General features: G+C 39.1%; 1 protein-coding gene across 1 annotated transcript in view; it reads left to right on the forward strand.

The window, feature by feature from the left end:
• The window catches only part of LOC105936962 (ephrin type-B receptor 1), a 131,775-nt gene that overhangs the window by 59,053 nt on the left and 52,381 nt on the right, over positions 1-20,341 (forward strand). The window contains exons 3-6 of the mRNA XM_012878041.3: positions 590-880; positions 2,046-2,264; positions 2,365-2,545; positions 17,553-17,708. Of these exons, the coding sequence (XP_012733495.2) occupies positions 590-880; positions 2,046-2,264; positions 2,365-2,545; positions 17,553-17,708 (847 nt within the window). The remainder of the gene's footprint in view (positions 1-589; positions 881-2,045; positions 2,265-2,364; positions 2,546-17,552; positions 17,709-20,341) is intronic.

Here is a 20,341-nt window from a genome sequence, read left to right on the forward strand (position 1 = left end):
GCAACAGCTGAGCTGCGTGTGTGCGTTGGTCTGTGTATGTGCAGCCACCCGTGGGGAAGCAGTTTTTACTACACTTTACAGAGTTCCATTAACGAGTCAGTCAAAATTTTAATTACAGTGCCAAGGTGACATCAATTAACCACTACTGAGGCAGAAAGAAAATATATTCCAAAAGATCAGAACAGCAGGGCGAATGAGTGCAAAGGAGTGTGATAGAAAAGAAATGAAATTAAATAAAATGTAACAGTTCTTCCTTTGATGTTTCCTAAAATCTGGTGGCTTCGTTAAAACACAGCCCGGCAACTAGCCGGTCACAGTGGTCTGCTGTGTGAGTGTGTTTGAGGTGAGCAGCTTTATTTGTGATGAATGGCTGTCCCCATGCAGCACAGAGAAGGTTACAGCAGAGAAAAAAAAGACTATGAGAAAGGAAGGAAGAGGGTGGGAGAAAATTGGGAAGGAGTGATAGAGAAAGTTTAATTTGTGTCTAGTCTTAGTAAACCCATTAATCATCTTGCTGTCCCACTGCCTCTTTCTCCGCTCCCTCCTGTCTCATACCCCATTGCCCCATCTTCACCCAAACATCGCCCAGTGGGAGGAGGTGAGTGGCTACGATGAAAACCTTAACACCATCAGGACGTACCAGGTGTGCAACGTGTTCGAGCCAAGCCAAAACAACTGGCTGCTCACCACGTACGTCGACCGACGGAACGCCCAACGCATCTACGTGGAGATCCGCTTCACAGTCCGGGACTGCGCTTCCATACCGAGCGTCCTGGGCTCCTGCAAAGAGACCTTCAATCTTTACTACCTGGAGGCGGACAGGACTGTGTCAGAGAGCATAAAAGGGGTGGAGTATTGGGCCAATGCTCCATTTCTAAAGGTAAGCTCAAAGAATGTGAAATGCTGATTCTGAAAGTGCTATAGACAAATACTTTAGAAGTAAATTGCGCCATTCATGTTGCAAAAGTCAAAAACACCAGACGGGCACAACATGATGTCCGCCTGCCTAGTAGCGGTTGGGTCCCCCCACCTGTTAGCATTGTTCAATGCAGCCCGGCGGGCTCATGAGCTGCCCACCATGATCCCCGTGTACATTCAGGGCATGCTTTTCTTCTTTTTTTTTTTCTTTTTGTTTTTTTTACAAATAATGTAAGATTGAAACAAATGTCTCCCCTGGTGCTTAGATTTTGGAGGGAGCGAAAGTCGTGGCTTGCCACACATCATGTTTTGGTCAACAGGCAGTGCTCAGCATTGCCCTCTTATATTTTCTACCCATGAGACTTACATTTTCTGCTCTCACATAAGAAATGTGCAGTCATGCTGACATAAGACCCCATGGGGATAGCTGTCCCTGCATCACTAGTTAGGGCTAACCTTTGTGCTTGTAATTCCGACAGTTTGTTACGGTGGTGTTGTAACGTGTGGGATTACTGAAAAATCCATATTGTAAAAGCTCTGACTCCCCACAACTCTTGATAGTCGCAGAACGTTGGTGGCAATTAGCATCGCCATCTCTGACATTGTTACCCTGATGAACTCTGGCTGGAACTGTATTTTGTGATCCTTCATGTTTGTTGTGTTGTGACATTTTTCCTTTAACTTTTACACAAGCTCCATGTGGAATGGTTCTTGTCCAAGTAGCTTCCTTTCACTTTGATGCAGAATGTATTGTATGTGGCCATATGTATTCGCCATAAACTGTTCTGTTGTCGCACTTTGCATCCTACAAAATTCGGTCTTAATGCAACATTAAAATATTGCAGTTTTGATGTTTGCTTATCAAATCGATATTGTGTGTATCTGCATCCTGGTGCATGAAAAAACAGATTACATCCTTACTCCTACCCACAAACAGCTGCAGTGATGAAGGTATAACTAGTCTTACATCACCTGTTAGTGCTGACGTGGACACAATCAGTTCTTTTGCAACATCACATAATACCATTTTCAGCACAAAAGCACTGAAATGGATTCATTACCAATCATCTCTTCCACCAAAATCTTATCTTTAGCCCAAGTGTCTGTGAACCATCTACTTCTTCCAGGTAGACACCATTGCAGCAGATGAGAGCTTCTCCCAGGTGGACTTTGGGGGTCGACTAATGAAGGTGAACACAGAAGTTAGAGGTTTCGGGCCGCTCTCCAAGGGCAAAGGCTTTTACTTGGCTTTCCAGGATCTGGGCGCTTGCATGTCCCTTTTGGCAGTCAGAGTATTCTACAAGAAATGTCCCAGCATCGTGCAGAACTTTGCATTTTTCCCCGAGGTATGCAGCAGAATCCAAAACTTGCCTCAATTTTTTTCCGTTGCAGTTCAATAGAGACTGAGTGTTTTGATTTTGATTGGATTTTTTTCTTTTCATCCAGACACTAACAGGAGCGGAGTCAACATCCTTGGTTATCTCCAGAGGAATCTGCATTCAAAACGCCGAGGAGGTAGACGTGCCCATAAAGCTTTACTGTAACGGAGACGGAGAGTGGATGGTACCCATTGGCAGCTGCAGCTGTAAGGCAGGCTATGAACCGGATAATGGCAACGTGTGTCGGGGTAAGTCTTCGATTTAGGGAAGTTGCGGCGCTCAGGAAAAATGGTTTTGAGAAAGGAAAATGTCAGCTATGCTATACAGTAATATTAAAATAATTCAAGTGTGTTTTGAAGTTGCTGGCCTAGTAAACTCTTGCATGCTCCACATACAATTTAACAAGGCAGAGTGGCAGCAAATCAATAATGTGCAAACATATTTCCAATACTCTGTTATGGTAATGGCTGAAATCAGCATCTGAAAGCAGCGAGAGATGACAGATCATGCAAATGGGCTTTAACTACTCAAAGTGTTGCTGTAATCACACACACAGACACGCACACACATATCAACCTTATCACCAACCCTATATCAACAGCCTGACTTGGTTTACAAAATATTATTATGAGTGCCTCATCAGGTTGCATGCTATTGTTCATTCTTTTTCGAGTGCAAATATTCTTCCCAGGTCAGGAGGACAAATTATTCCTTTCTGGCCGTCCTAGTTTGAAGGATTTCAGGCATATACATTGTAACCACACGATGTAATGTATTTTTAGCCTAGGTGGTAGCACACGCTGGACCATATGTTAATATTTGCCGAGCCACCGTCTGATAAATGTGGCAGAGAAAGGACTCCTCTCAATGTTCCAAATATCTTCACCTCCTTTTTATATCTGGCCTCCTTCCCCATTTCCTCTCAGAAATAGTACTCATCATTTCTTATTCTCCCTGGAGAGTCTCATCCATTTTGTCTCTCTCTCTCTCTTTCTCTCTCTGCATGCATGTGTGTGCGTGCACTCGTGTGCTTGGGGAGGGAACTGTGATGTATGTACATGTGGTGAAATAAGTGAGACCTCTTCATCCCATGTTAATTACTTTATTCCTGCCAGATCAGTCTGCTGCAAATTAGAAAGAAAGAGGGAAAGACAGAGAAAGAGAGAGCTAGAGAGAAAGAAAGGAGAAAAAAATAAAGATTAAGCAGACTGATGAATGGTATCTTGTCTGCCGCTCGTTTACTACATTTAATACATTGACTGAAATGCTTGTCAGGCTGCTGGTATCAGTTTGTATTTTGCACTGGCAGCGTTTCTCATCATGTGATATTTTGAGTGTTTGTACATGGCTAACCGGTCATGAGTCACGGGAATGGTGAAACCTTTTATTGTGAGGCTGTTCGATATTGTAAAGCATCTATAGTCAGTTACTTTGCCCCTAAATGTCTCGAGTGTTGGTGTTCAGTAACCAGCTTAGTTTCTCAAAACTTTGCCTTGCTTCTTCTTCCTGCGCATTAAACTGAATAATGCTGCAACTTGAACAATATCAGCTACTCTGTTTAACAAGTTTTTTTTTTTTTACCAAGAACACTGTGGTTAGATTTGAAGTGAATATGTTGGTGTAATACAGTACATTTATGTGGTTTCTAAAATGTATTATTAGATCAACAAATGAGCTAAGAACTGACAGGAGGATTGTGGTTGAGAAAGTTTGTATGTTAGAGGCACGATCACAACTAGAGATCTAAGAAGGATCTAGCACGGGTGGTGAGGTCTGCACAGTGGTTTGTGGGACGTCGTCTACAAGATCTAAACACGGTTTATGCTGCACGAGTCCAGAAAAAAGCCAGACGTATTGCCACAGACCCCACCCATCAGGGCAATGCAGTATTTTACCCGCTACAATCGGATAAACAATTTAGGAACGTTAAATCAAATACTAATAGACTTAAAAACAGGTTATTTTCTGTGAGAAAATGACTTCCTGCTGAGAATCAAATGAACCAACGGTCCAGTTCACAAACATACCACGGGTTCCACATGTTCTATATCCGGTGAGAATTATTCACAGTGTCTCACATGCTAACTGAGATGAAAACATTGTGTCTTGTAGTGTCTGCCTGTGATGTGTAATCTACATGCATTCTGAGACATAACCTGGCCAGGCTGATAACGTGTAGCACTCTCCGTTCTGCACATTATTAATCTGGGATAGTTCCTAGTGATTCATTTCAGGGAAACGAGGGACATTCAGCAGAACTCTATGAGCTGATTGGACATAGGGACACCTAGTGCCCACCTACCAAAGGTTGGTTTTAGCCAATCATGGTATCACATTAAACCATAAGCAGCAAGCGTCATGAGAAACCACAAGAAAGTAAGCTAGTATAGACTTCTTGCTGTTCTTCTTTCAAAGATGAAATTGTGGATTCTTACAAAACAGATGTGATAGCAGCAGCTACGTGTGCGTCCTCCTGTGCTGCCATGTTTATTTTGGGTTGGCTGTGGGCTCAGCCACTCTTGCTTTCGTTGCACCGGTATGTCCCGCCTTAGACTCCAATACTGCAACGTGATTGGCCCGAACCATTTTTTGGTTTGGACACAAATGGTCAAAGCCGCAGCGGTACAAGATGAATTCTCATGTGAATTCATCTTACAGGCAATGTTATCTGAGTCAATGTCTCATCAAAATTGCATTATGGTATTACATAACAAAATTGAAATATTGTTTTTTTTAAATATTAAAAAGATTCTTGAATCTAGTAATGTGTAGTGCTTTAGCTAATTCAGTGTCAAACATAATGATAGTCAAACATTTTTTAATTTACTTGCAAGATTTTTCTGTGAAATCAATTAAACCTACCTGAGATATTGGTTGTTGCCAATAGAACAATATGCAATAGTGTTTTTTTCTGTTTGGTTTGTTATTTTGCAAATTGCTAATTTTGATATCATGTAGCTCTACGCTCTTTCAGGAGGAGTGAATGCTGCTTGTCAAGACTCAATGTATTCTGCTGGGTTTCCTTAGAGAGGAAACTTTTTGACCAGTCTGTCTGATTTGATTGAATTACACTTTGTAAAGTGCCTTGAAATGATGTGTTGCAAATTAGCGCTATATAAATACAATTTTATTGAATTGAAACGTAGTCATGATACAACCTACTCTCCCAACGCAGAATTGCATGTGCACATATCTTTGGTGACGTCACTGAAAGCATAGAATCTCACCACAGATCGTCAGAGTACATTTAAATATGCTTTTCTTGATTTACATTTGTTTGCTTGTTTTTAGGCAAAATCCTGTTTGCAATGTGTTTATTTGCATTTTTATGCCTTTAGCAGAAGACTGCATGGATTTAAGGAAAATTTAGGAATCGTAAAACATGTTGAAGCTGTTTGTGAAGTTGACTAGGACTAATCAGAGTACTCTTTTATTATTAAATATGTTTAGCGACCATACAACATCATTGAGCTGAGTTATTATATATAATATAAATATCTCTTGGTCCGGTTGTTGCATTCCATCAAGATGATTTGTTTCTTGCCCGACTGATGCATCACCCACTTCTTCTGCTGAAAGCGATTCTAATGCCTTGCTCACAACTGTACCACAGCCTATACTGTTCCCATCATTCTCAGCAACACTTGAGGGAAACGATGTGAGGAAATAATAAATAAAAAAATCTCATAATTTTGCAGTTAAAGGGACAACTGTTACTGGAGTACACTGTTATTTTTTACAATGAAAGTTGTGCAACTGTACTGTTAAATCAGGTAACTATTTAAGTCCATAAATGCAGAATATACAGGTTTTTTTTATCCATACATAAGGAAACCCATCAGGAAACCCATCAGATGGAAATGTTTAATGTTCCAGTTAGAGTACTGAGAATGATCAATTTCACTGTTTGCTTCTGCTCCGTCTGCAGCAGTATCCGTCATAGCTGGGGAGCCATCAGAAACTCTGGCTCAAACTAACGCTAATTAAAAGTGTGGAAATCTATCAAAAGACACTAGTCCAACATAGCGATTACTGATCCCAGCTCATCATTTGCTTGTAGTGCTTTTTGTGACGTCATGGATTTCTTCTTATTTTGCGCTTCTTAAAACCTGTATTTTGTAAACTCCTGCAGTGGAAATCCATACGTTATTACCAAACTCTGTTTTTGTTGTTACTGAGCATCTGTTAAAGAATAAAAGAGCAACGCCATTGGATTTCATCTTGAGGTGTTTGTTAGCTGTTTAGTAATTAAGATCTATGCAAATGAAATGTATCCAAAGTGTCAATTTTGGTCATGCATCCCTCCCTACTTTCCCTCCTACTAGAATTCTGTAATTGCCACCAAAACCTGAGTTTAGGTTATATGTGATTTCCCCAACTAGTTTGGAATTTTATTAACCAGGCCACAAATGACGGCAAGTGTGTAAAAGTAATTTTGCTTGCTGACAACAAAACCTTGAGACAAAATACACAACGTGTTTGACCTACGTGTAACTCAACCGACTCTGCAACAAAAAAATATTTATCTCCATAATTTCCTGTATTGGGTAAATCATGGCAGCCTCGATTCTGTCCAAAATACCACATTGTTTGCTCTTGCCAAGCTGTCTTGCAAGAGCATATGGTTGTTTCAGCCAGTGCTACCAACCATGCTGTGCTTTTTTTTTCTAAAAGTGGGCTATCCACATCAAAATGTCTGCCAAATTCCAGGCTGAATATCATAATGATTCCAAGATGGAATTAGATTGCTTTATCAAGGTAAATAACAGAAGGTTTTTTACTCATTGAAGGATTTTCTAATGACTTTACTTATTATAGTGTAGACCAACACTCAGAAGTCATATTTGTTTTGAGCCAATAGTTTTCATTTTGAGTGCTCAAACTGAAAACATCCTCAATTGACATGTCTCTGATTTCTGTGATGCTGTGTCAGCATATACTCGCTTGATGCTCTTGTTGCTGAAAAAGTGATCTACGGTGTCGTGGGACAGTGTTTGTCTTCTCTGTCTTCCCCAAGCTGGCGTCTTTTTGGTTCGCTCCCTTTGCCAATCAGCTGATATCAGCTTGGCAGGAAGCTGGACTCACTACTGGAACAGATGGTCATTTTTTTGTGAGGGTTTGAGCACGTCAGGGCACAGAGATTAGTTTTGTGTTGTTTTTTTTTGTTTTTTTTGCACCAAATCCACATATTGTGCAAACCATGCGGTGCAGCTGGCTCCTGATCAAACACATGTGTGTGCATATTTAAATCTGAGTTTTTGTATTTATTCTTGTAAAGCAAAAATAGTGTGTACATGAATATTTAGGCAGTTTTTAACACACACGGCACAGCACAGTTTGAATATGCATATGCCATGTGTGTGCATACACAGCTTGCAGAGCTAGATGTAAGCAGAAGATATTTTTTCTGCTTGTTTTAACCCTTCATCTCCCTCTAGCTTCCTAATGTACTTATTTAGCAGCTTATTTTTAAATGTTCAGTTTTTTTGGAGACTGGTTCAGTCAGTAGATGGGCTGAACTTTAGATTTTCTAGTTAAAGCACTTTACACTAGAGCCACATTCACCCAATCACTCTCAAAAACATGCACGATATAAAGATCGGTAGGCAATAACATATAACAAGTTTAAACCCAAGTGGTCATCTTGTCATCCAATAGTTTGATTCCAACATCCTCCTGTCACAATGTCAATGTGCCCCTAGGCCAGGCACTGCAGAACAAGTCGCCCACCAACCAGCATATTAAAGCGCTGTGAGGGGTCTGTATGACTAGAATTATAGTCATACCGACAAATTAGAAAGAAAGTTTTAGACCATTTACCATCTAATGTTAAATTTTAATACAAGCATACTTGTTTATCAACTGATAAAAGGTGTTGCAATGTTTACAGGATTTGTAGCTATGACTAAAGCCCTATTCACACGGGATTGGTTTTACCTATGGACCACAGGTGATTTGTCATAATTACGGAGATTGTCTGTGTTTTTAATTCAGTGCGAATGCGCCATGTAAAAATCCCCCCTTTAATTCCCCATTATATTTGCTGAACTCTGAAGGTCCTGTTATAATACTAATCCAATGGGCATTGTTGTGATTTGGCCAGAACTGGGCAGAATCAAATATGTTATTAGCCATTTTTTTGTTTCCTGTGAGCATTTTTATTTGCTTTTGGTGAAGAATGAAGACTGTATTAGAATGTTTTGAAAATCCTTTGGGTCCCAGACCACCAAAACTGTATCTGTCCGCAACGTATGTGCGAAAGTGCCATCATTTGCAGACCTTCTCCCTGGTTAGACTGGTTGAGAATAAAGTGAAGTTACCAAAAGGCGGACGTAAACTAATCCAATTTAGATTTTCTGACACTGAAGAATCACTGTAGACTATGCATTTTTGTAATTCCATGCTGTACTATCCTGCATATTGCATGATATATTATCTTACATTCTGTTAGTAGGCTGGAGTTTTAACTGGTAAACTTGAATATTCTCTTATTTTTGCCATATTATCAATAATTGGGATATATTTACTCTGGTTTTTACTTTTTATTCATGGCGTTCTTTAGAACTAATTTCAGATTAGACTAGCTTGTTGTTTTTTCTTCTTCTTTCATTACTATAAACTGTGTGTAACTCTGTGTCTTTGCCACAGTCACACCCTAATTTCCCCATAGTGGGACAATGAAGGAATTTCTTATCTTACAAATGTGTGCACAAACTCTTTCAATCTGAGCTCACACGCTTTGCACTTGGGGTTTCACTAGCTTGACGTGTCCACATTTGGACACACACACACAGATAGCTGTACAGAGAGGTATCAAGAGGTAAATGATAAAGAGAGGGAGCAAGACCTGTTGCCATGGCGACACACCTCACGTGTATGAGCAAGGTTGTTGAATAAATGACCTTGACAAGCCAGATGTTTATCTGCCTTTCCAAGGAAAGGGAACAAAAGACACACAAAATTACAGAGCGCCCAAAGAACGCGTGGGGGACACAGGAAACATGTGGCAGATGGTGCTTTGGTCAGATTAGATCAAAGTTGAACTTTTGGGCCATCAAGCTAAATGACATGGCAAAAAAAAAAAAGAGCACCATATTCAGTATATCACCCTTTTAGATCCATGCATTCTCATATGTAAGAATGGCCCAGTCAAAGGTCCAATCTGTGACTTAAAAACTGAGGACCATAGATGCTCTACAACCACTCTGACTAAGCGCAAGCTGGAATGGGCAAAAATTGCAGTGTGTAGATGTGTATGAGGGATTGCTGCAAAAGCATCATGAAATGCAGATGACTGTCCACTGTGGTTCTATGCTAAACACGGAGAAGCAGCATTTAGTTCCTATGTTTCACTGATCTGGAACAAATTTCCAGAAAACTGTAAAAGTGTGGAAAGTCTGAGTTCCTTTAAATCAAGATTAAAAACACATTTGTTTAGGATTGCTTTGACTGTTCTAGTTAAACTGTTTTTACTGAAACATCATTAGTTCAACTTTTTTAGTCCAACTGTTTTTAATGTTCTAATTTGTTTCTACATTTTATTCCTACTTGCTTTTATTCGGTTTTATTTTCCTATATTTTAATCATGTGAAGCACTTTGCATTGTCTCTGTACTGAATTGTGCTATATAAATAAATTTGCCTTGCCTTGCCTTATGCTCTTTCTGGAGTAGTAAATGTAGCTTGTCAAGACCTGATGCAGCCTGCTGGGTTTCCTTAGATAGGAATCTTTTTGACCAATCTGTATTTGATTGAATTTGACTTTGGAAAGTGCCTTGAGATGACATGTATCATGAATTGGCGCTATGTAAATAAAATTGAATTGAATGTAATAGATTTGCAACACTGGTAGGGTTTTATCCCAAAAGATCTGCAGCTGTAACAGCAGCAGAAGGTGGTTATGTTACGACTCAGGGGAGACCAATTAGACCCAAGTGATAAAACAACTACAGTATTTTATTAAGAAACCGAAAATGACAATACAATGATGAAGGCATTTGAAATTCAATAAAGTAGACAATCACTGCAGCCTATCGGAACGTTTTAGGTGCCAGTCATGGTTAAGTATGCTTACTAGATGGAGAAGAAGATCTGTAAACTTGAATTGCATTAGTTTAAGCCTGTACTGAATCATATTTTGCACTCCCTTCCTAGAGTAGCGGGATAAGTCTGCATCTCTGATACCGGAGGTACCGGGGTTTGAATCCTGGTCAGGAAGGGCATCTGGTGTAAAAGCTCTGCCCAGTCTGTGTTAGTAGTAATAACTTGCTGTGGCGATGCCTGCATGTGGGAGCAGCTGAAAATACACAAACACACTGAAACAGATTTTTGCAGTCTGAAACAGTGGTCAAAATGGGTTTAACGCATACTGCTAGTTAAATACAAGCATTTTTTATTAGTTAATCTATAATGTCCCGTATTTGCTTAAGGAATTTTGTGTATTTCATTTATGGCAATGGAGAAAAGATGTGAGTTATAAGCAAAGTTGTTTGATTTCTTAAACGGATGGTATCTTAGAAACTGGATTGGAAAATTAAAACTGTATCGTGAAAATTATTTAAACTGTTTAGTACAGAAAAAAAATACTGTGATCAAGTTCTTGTCCATATCACCAAGCTTTAGGCCAAATACGTCATACTCCTTCCACTTCACAGTTATGTTTTACCTTTTTTATTGCATATAATCCCAGTAAAAGCAATAGTATGTTGTGGTTTTAAAGCAAAGAAAATGTGAAAATGTTCAAGGCGTATGAGTATTTTATTGCTGAAATTTGTGTAGTTTCATAGCGCTCTGGGTGGCTCAGGCACAACAAAACAGGATGTAAAATCAGACCCCAGCGAATATGTTCCTCTGTTAAAAATCTTCCAAAAACAAAAGCATCAGCAAAACCAAGAAATGACAATACAAGTTGTTCAGAGGAGGCACTCTATAATAGCGCTGTGTGCAAGGAATAAAAACAGAAGATAATTGTGTTTCTTCTCACAAACATTGTTTTGTATGTTTGTTTTTTATACTTTTATTTCACTGACTCTCGCCTTCTCATGTCTGATGTATTTTGTTCTTGCTTGACATTCTTTTGTTTTCTGGGTCCCATGTATTTCTGAACATATGAAAGACTGAAGATCTTCCATCTGTCATGTAAGATCTATCAATTTGACCTCTTTGTAAGTTCCCCTCTCTAACACCAAGCATTCGCAACAGAGTAGCAAGAGAATCATAGTAGCAAGACAAAACGTCTTTGTAGATATAAAGCCATTGAATGTCCTTTTTGCAGTTTCCCCAAAGTCATCTAGGGGACAGTCCAAACTTGGTAGAAGGTGTTCTGGTAAGACAAAATCCTATTTAAACCTTTTTACTCATGTGCAAACACAATCCCCACTGTAGCGCAAGGTGGTGGCACCATCATGCTGTGGGGAAACTATTCTTCAGCAGGGAGTGGGAGGCTGGTGGAACTGAAGGATGGATGGAGCCTGCAAAAGGTTTGAGAGCTTACATTGGGTGATAAACAGTATAATCACCCAAAATATGGTTGCCAGACCTACAATAGAAAATGTCACATGCGACAACGGTCCAGTTAAAGTCCAGACTTACAAGTAATTCCAATTAGGCCATGTAAATGCGTGACACAAATTGAAAAGTTGGGGTTCAAAAATGCTCTCCATCAAATCTGACTGAAGTTGAGCTATTTTGCAAAGACGAATAGGAAAAAAAAAAAGTCATTCTGTAGATTTGCAATACTGTCAGAGAGCTAAACAACAACAACAACCTGTCAATGTAACAGCTAGGAAAGGTGATTGTACCTAGCGTGAATCTTGATTATAGAATAAAATGAAAACAGTGTATCCTTTATCCCACATCCCCAGTATGTGCTACTTTGTGTCAGTCTAGCACATACCATCCCATTAAAAGGAACAAAGTGTGTGTTAATACTTTGATGAAACACTTTAGGCTCATATGTTTGTGTTTTCTAATGTGCTACTGTAAGCAGCGTTGTTTCCAATAAATATAGTTACGTACATTTCAAAGAACAAGTGTCAAGTTTGCAGATGAAATCTTCTTGTAAATGACCATGTTTCAGTTTCACAGCAACATGTTCGGCCAAGAGTTTGCAATTGAATATGCATGTGCAAGATTAAAAATGTAACAGCATTTGTGACAGTCCATCTGAGGAAGTGGGATTATGCATGCATAACAAGCATTTCTGAAGGGGGATTTGTGAACTTTGACTCGGGTTGTGGTAGTTTATACACATTAATGAACTTTACGCTGTTGGAAAGAATGTGATTTCTCCCTATTATTTTTCTCGTCCATGTGTTAGTGTGGACACAAAGTTCCTCTGTAAAGATTTTCTCACTTCCAGACACTTTTAGAATGCTGAAGGGATTTGGTAGCTTTAAATGGAAGCTCCTTTTCACATGCTGCATATAGCAATGCTTTTAAGTGTTTTCCATAATTTATCTTCTACACATTTTTTCTTCCCTTCCTGTCTGCTGTGAGTGTCACAGAAATGTTCAGGCCACCAAAGTGTTCTCCTCAAGATTTGTCTGATTCCTAGTGGACTGCAGAGAGTATGTAATAAAACATTATGTACGCAAACTGAATAAGAAGTTAATATTCTAGGTTCTGCTCAAGTCTCTGGGTAAAGTGAAGTCAGATAATGTTCCTCCCTATGGATCAAAACTCATGAGGCATCCATCTAGGAACAGAACACAAAACTGAGGAAAACTTAATGCTGTTTGTGTCTGAAATTCCCTTATATTATTGCACAATTGTATAGCTGAAGATGGATGGAGAGCAGGTATATGTCACGACTTTTCAGGCTGTCAAAAGATGTTTATTATTTCTAAATGGGTAAATCACTTTGTGTTTGGTTTCACTGAATGGTGACAAAGAGCATTGTGTAGCTAACAGCTAAATAAAACAGGATTGTCAGGCTGTGCTGACACATCAAGAATCTTTGTCATTATGTAACCATAATAATATTTTGGTGACACACCAGACCAAAATTAACACAGATTTCACAGATTTCATTTCAAATAGTTGAACGTACAGCCGACCCTTCCTGAGAAGCTAATAGCGTGCAACTTGTCCTCAGCATTTGACAGATTTAAATGCTTGTGTCTAAAAAGACAGCAGCCAATTTACAGATAATGTAAATTGCTCCTCAATTGCGTGAATGGAAACACTCCCAGAGAGGTTGAAAAGTGTGTAGTCATTAGCAAAAAGTTAAATGTTCAAGTAAATTGATGTTCAAGTCAAAAATGCAGGTAGCAGTCAGTTTACATGATGAAATGAAATACTGTGCATTGACATGAATGTGGTAGGGAGATATTCCTAGAGTCGTATGCGAATAGACAATGATAAAGAAAACAATGATCAACTGTAGGGAAAACTATGATAAACCAAGTTATTTTGTACCATTTTGAAATTCCTCTGTCCCACTCTGTGCACCAGGTGCTGATTGACGGGTGGGGCAGAGAGTGTATGCGTGAGGACTACAGCTATATATATAAATATATATAAATGGCCTGTAATTGTATAGTGCTTTATCAAGTCCGGCGATCACAAAGCGCTTTCCACTGGTTAGTCATTCATCCATTCACGCACACATTCACACCCTGACGGTGGTGGGCTACATTGTAGCCACAGCTGCCCTGGAGCAGACTGACAGAAGCGAGGCTGCACAGCACCACATGCTTGCGCTTAATCTCATTGCACAAAATATAAATAATTTATTTGGTAATAAAAATTTAACTCTGAAAGATGTACAAGTCTCTCAGTTCTTCCTTAGCAGGATCCCTACTCTGACATAAAACATATTATACAGCTCATTAAAAAAAAAAAAAAATTCAAGATTTTGGTCTTTTTCATGTAATGGGTTAAATCAGTTGTATCTAAATGAAGTAATCTAAAAGAAAGTATTGCTGTAATTTGATTATTTTAGTAAGCCATGTAACTTGTTATAATCTCAGGTTTTGGACAGGCATAATGTAGCCTCAGGGTGAAATGTTGCTCACAGAGGTCCAGTGAATGCTCAGACACACGGAAAATTTGGGGGAACATTGATTGCCGGGTGGGTGGGACCTGTGGCTATATGCCAGGCCCTTTCTGGACATGCCTTGGACACAGCAGCAAATGCAGCTTTTTTGATTTTCTGTCTGTAACTGCATTGGTTTTTTGTACCTTCACTTCAGAACTAAAACAATTTGGAAATGTATCAAATATGCAGCCTGCTATTGTGCCTTAAAGGTGCATAGCCATGGTATTTTACTTTTTTTGAATTGTATACGTCAGTAGCTCATTCTGGTTGCATGCAAAGTTTTTATGAAAGATTATCACATCCTGATGGCGTATTGGTTGTTATTTTTGATGTTTTATGCTTTGTTTTTTTGCTCAATTTGTTAATAAATAAAGCCTTTCGTCTGTATTTAAGATTTTAATTGAAGTACGTACTGCGCATGCGCAGCAGGGGTTAAAACAAGGAAGCGGCTAATGGCTTTGAGTATCTTGCAGCAAAACAATAAGGAATGTTCCAAGATCTAGTGGGGAAAAATAACACAATAAAATATATGATTCTAAGAGGGAAAAGATTTGAATGGCGCTGAGAATACAGTTTGAACGTTAGTGTTCACTGAAGCAGACGCTAGGCCTGTTACCGCGGAGATGATTGATGTGAGTAAATGTTCTGATATGAGGCTCTTAAAATTGCTGTAAGATCGGTTTATTTAATTATTAACGGTTGGTCTTCGATTACACTGAGCTGCCGCTTTTACTGCAAAGTATTGCAGAGGGTCAGGCTCGGTCTGGCATTATTTAATTTTGATTTATTAATTAAGCAAACCGGCATTATGATATTATTCTGCGATACTGTCGCTAGATGGCGCTACATCTGTTTATACCAGCTAACCACGCCTGGCGCTGGGGCTATATTTATCCACACAAAGGACCATCAAAACGGGCTGCACAGTGGGTAGCGCTGTTGCCTTGCAGCAAGAAGGTCCTGGGTCTTTCTGCATGTTCTCTCTGGGTACTCTGGCTTCCTCCCACAGTCCAAAAACATGACTGTCACGCCTCTCTAAAATCTCCTTAGATGTGACTGTGTGTGTGGATGGTCGTTTGTACTGTTTTTCTCTGTATTGTCCTGCGATAGACTGGCGACCTGTCCAGGGTGTACCCCGCCTCTCGCCCATTGATAGCTGGAGATAGGCACCAGCACCCCTCGCGACCCCACAAGGGACAGGCGTGTTAGAAAATGGATGGATGGATGGATGGATGGATGGATGGATGGATGGATGGATGGATGGATGGATGGATGGATGGATGGATGGATGGAGGACCATCAAAACATTATCAGGATGGAGGCCTGGTGTATATAATCTCATTTCATCATGATCAAACAGTTTTTGGTCTGGTTTTTTTTTTCAAGCATATGGTATAAAAAGCCTGAAGTTATTGTAAGAGGAGGTAACGCATTGAAATTTCAGAAAGGAATTAAAGAATTACAACCAAAGAGCAAGTGAGTTCTCAAATTTGTCACATTTTCAAAACAAATATATTGGTCCGGATTTTCCTGTCCATCTGAGGGTCTTTAGCCAAGATAAAGGAGAGAAATAATGTAATACTAGATTTGAACGTTTGAACAATCCAAGGGACCTTGTGTCAACATGTTTGGTTGTTTTTGTTGCATTTACATTGAATGGTGGTTTGGTTAGGTTTATACACTGTTGATAACATTTAACTATATTTGGAAATGGCTTGGTTATTTATATTTGGTAATTTTCAGAAATCGCAAGGAACTTTGACAAGCAATATATTAACTGAAAGATGAAAACAAAATCTAATTTCTGCCTATTTCTAAACAAATCAGTCTGATACCTACTAATGTTGGTGAAAGAACCAGGCAGGGTGGCCTGGTGGATAAGTAAGAGTTACATAAAACAGTTTATTCACACATCACAGTAAACACTTTTCTCCCAATATTAATATTATTATGTCACTCCACTATTTTGCAAAGTGTAAGAAACTTTACTCATCGCAACACAAATACTAGCGACTGGTCAGGAGTTAACATACATTCATGTGCCTGAATGTCATCTTAATGTCATTTTAATGTCGGTGAAGATTCTCAGTCATCCAGGTCATGGTCATTCCTAAAAACGTAAAAAACAAAGCAACTGGACTTGTTTTCCGTAGTTGAAGACGTTTCGCTTCCTCTCCAGGAAGCTTTCTTTCACTTTTTGAATTGAGAAAGCTTCCTGGAGAGGAAGCGACGCGTCTTCAACTACGGAAAACAAGTCCAGTTGCTTTGTTTTTTCCTTTTTTTGGAATCATTTTAATGTCCTGTCGAGTTTACGTTTATTTTGGATTTTATCAAATCCACCCAGGGTCAGAATTATCTGAGCATGTTCAAATACATAAATACACCCCACCAATATTTGAAGAGATTTGAAGAGCATTGAAGAGAAATAAAACACATTTTGTCACCATTAATAAGGTCCTGACATATGTTTGGCTCGATAATTCACCACTTGCCTTATCAGAAAAGTTAGAGCTCATTTAAATGGGTTGCTTCCTGTCGTGGATAAAGGTTTTAATCACAGTCTCCAAATGTTAAATTAGGTTAGCTCACATTATTTATTCTAAAACCAGTTTGGATATGTATATGCACTTATAATCCTGTTTAAACATCAAATGTTTCCAAACTTTAACTGTATGTTTATTTGAGGTGAACTTTATTGTTTGACCTGCACCACTGGCAGGATGCCCAGGAAACAGATCCACAGCATGATGCTACCATCACCATGTTTAACTGCTTGTACAGTGCTCTTAAGATTGAAAGCCTTATTTTCAATTCAATTCAATTAAAGTTTATTTATATAGCGGCAATTCATGAAACATGTCATCTTGAGGCACTTTACAAAGTCAAAATCAATCATATTATACAGATTGGTCAAAAATGTCCTATATAAGGGAACCAGTTGATTGCTTCAAAGTCCCGACAAGCAGCATTCACTCCTGGAGAAGCGTAGAGCTACAGGGAGAGTCGTCTTTTGACTTGTGTTTTGCTTTATCTTTTACAGATGCACAAAAGCACAGAATGTAACCTATTAATAACCTTCTTACCGCCATGTTAGACGTTTTTCAAAGTTTACCAAACTCTTGTTTTCAAATGTGACTTGAACGCTGAAATTTGCTTTTTTTTTTTCTCCAATGTTCAGAGGTCAAAGTTAAATTTTGTCATGTAATCTTTTCACAGCTTGTCCCCAGGGCACCTTTAAGTCATCCCAGGGGGTAGGATTATGTCAGCAGTGTCCACTCAACAGTCGCTCCACCATCGAAGCCGCCACCCTCTGTGGTTGTCGGAATGGTTATTACCGCGGAGACATGGACAAACCGGAGGACATGTGTACCAGTGAGTCACCACACATAATTACCCTCTCTGCACACCTTTCACTTAGGTGTCAAGATGACTGGTCCAGGCTTCAGATCCCAGTAGGCGACATATTAGAGCATACTAGCCGACACCACCGGTAGTCGAATCTTTCCTAATGAAATAAAAATCCAGCGTCTGCCTTGATTTATCACTCTGCCTGTAAATGTATGCACCTCATTCAGAAAGCAGAAACACACACGCATATGTGTGAAGGGATTTTGGGAGTGGTAAGTAATAATGTTGATACCCCAGCTCAGGCTTTCCATTCCGGTTGAGTATGTCTTAGAGAGTCTATGCTGCAATGCAAGACGAAGCAGTGAGTTTGAGTAACGCAGCACCGCGGCTCCTCAGAGACGTAGCGTAAGTAGGTTAAAGCATGAATCATGTCGGACTTATACTCTGAAACTGCGTGTGTAACTGTGTGTGCTGCTCCACAACGTATGTAATCACTCATGGGTTTTTGTGCACTTCCCGGTGACCTGAATACATCTTCATATTAAGAGCTTCTCTGGTTCAGTGATTTTTAGGGACTTACTCTCTATTCATAAATTCAAGTTCCTCGAAAATATAAAGCAAAGCCTTTAAAAGTATAATTTACATACTAATTGTCCACTGTCTTTTGTATAAACTGGCAGTTGTGTAAACAGTTAAATGTCTGCTTTACACCCTTCTATAGCTGTTGAAAACTACAGTTGTGAGCTTATTTATTAATTTCTAGTACTTGGTCACACCTATTTCTGCCATATGAACTGCTTCCTTTGTGGCATAGATTCAACAAGGTGACTAAAACAATTCCAAGAGGATTTGATCAATATTAACATGTCATCATCCTTCTGTTGGAGGAGATTTGTTGTCTGCACATTCTTGATGTGAATATCCCAAATGTGCTCTACCTAGAATCAGATGTTTTCCAATTCTCTTAGGACCAGATGTTTTTTTTTTAGGTTTTTTTCCCCAAACTGACATTGTCTGATTTCGGTTAGTCTGTATGAATTGTATTTTTAGTTTTCTTTACTTAGATTACAGGTCTAAAATTATCTTTTTTTTTTTTCTTTAAAGCTCGATGAGTTGGTTGTAACGAGTTGTTATTTGAGCGACTCCCATGATGTTTTTATTTTTTATTATATCGAACATGAAAGACATGACAGATGGAAACTCGAAATGTTTTAAACAGCTTGTTTGTCAAATGTTCTGTAGGTGGGTCAGGCTTTTATTACAGCAGAGAAGGCACAGAATAAGCCTCACCTCGACACTCGCAGCACACTTTTTTAAAATGATTTTGATGGAGACCGAAAAAATCAAATTTGCCAGTCAGTGCGTGTTAGGTGTCAAGCCGATCATCCTGCACGGCTCTTTGAATTACTTTGATACTTTCAATTCGAGGCCAAAAAAAACTAATCAGGTTACAGCTGTTGTTGTGTGTGTGTGTTTTTTTAGTAGAAAATAAAAAAAGAACAAGCCAAACTACAAAAACAAAAGGATTAAACTTAAATATAGAAGAGTGATTCAGAGTTAGAAAAAAATCAGGTCAGTCGGGTGAAAGTAAGTGCACCCAAATTCAATTCTGAGTCTGCAGTATAAACACAAAAAGACAAAACAGACAGGGTGTCTTTCTCCTAAAAGTGTTTCATTGTTGCAGCAGTGTAGCTAGAATGTAACCCTTTTTAAAGTAACTTTGCAGTTTGAAATGTTTTTGTTGTTCGCTATTTGGTGAATGAAATATTTTTCATGCAAGAAAAGTTACTGTCAGCATGTTTCTCCCTGGCCCTAACATGTGTGTCTGGCTGTAAATACACTGTATGAGGGCACTGCTTCCATTTATTTCTATCTCCCACTGCTTGGACTTTGATTTTGCTGCGTACCCGTCCTTGGGTGCCTGTTTAAGAATTACATACTAAGACACATTCCAGAGGATCGTCTCAGTGTCATCTTACGACTCTTTGATTTAGCGTACGCTAAGGCAGAACATCCATTTCATCTCAGCTGCTCTTGTTTCGTCTGTGTCACACTCTGTGTGATGTGTTCGCACTGTCAAGGAGAAGTGAGCCCGCCAGGCTTAACCTTGTGAAAACTGGCTGTGCTTTGAAGACGTACTTTGACACTGAGTGAAAACTGAGACTGAGGGATTGTTAAAAGACAATGACTGTTGGGCCATTTTAAGTCAGAGCCTTCCGCTCTAACCTAAGGAACCAAAAACGCAAATCCTTCAAACAGTGCTTGGGTTTTCAATCTTAAATTATTACCGATTTATACTTACTGTCTAGATATTGTTACTGTAACAATAACTCCTGCATTTGTTTTTCATTAGATTGCTTGCTCCTTATATATCTTATTGGCTGTTTGGTTATTAGCTTGAATAGAGTGTTACTGCAGTAGATGTCCACACCTGACAGAGTGTAGTGTCTAAGATGATGAAAACAAGGTTGAGAAACATAGCGAGGAAAATTTCGATATTGCCGTTTGTGATTCCAACATTTCTAAATTTTCCTTTGTGCTGTCCTACTTCTCTGCTTTATATCTGCGTTCTTGCTATGATTAAAGTGTAAATCAGTTTCTACCCAGTACATGGAGACACCAAATAATATTACAGATGCTGCTTTTTGAAGATCTGT

The sequence above is a fragment of the Fundulus heteroclitus genome, chromosome 9, assembly GCF_011125445.2.
Source record: "Fundulus heteroclitus isolate FHET01 chromosome 9, MU-UCD_Fhet_4.1, whole genome shotgun sequence".
NCBI lineage: Eukaryota > Metazoa > Chordata > Actinopteri > Cyprinodontiformes > Fundulidae > Fundulus > Fundulus heteroclitus.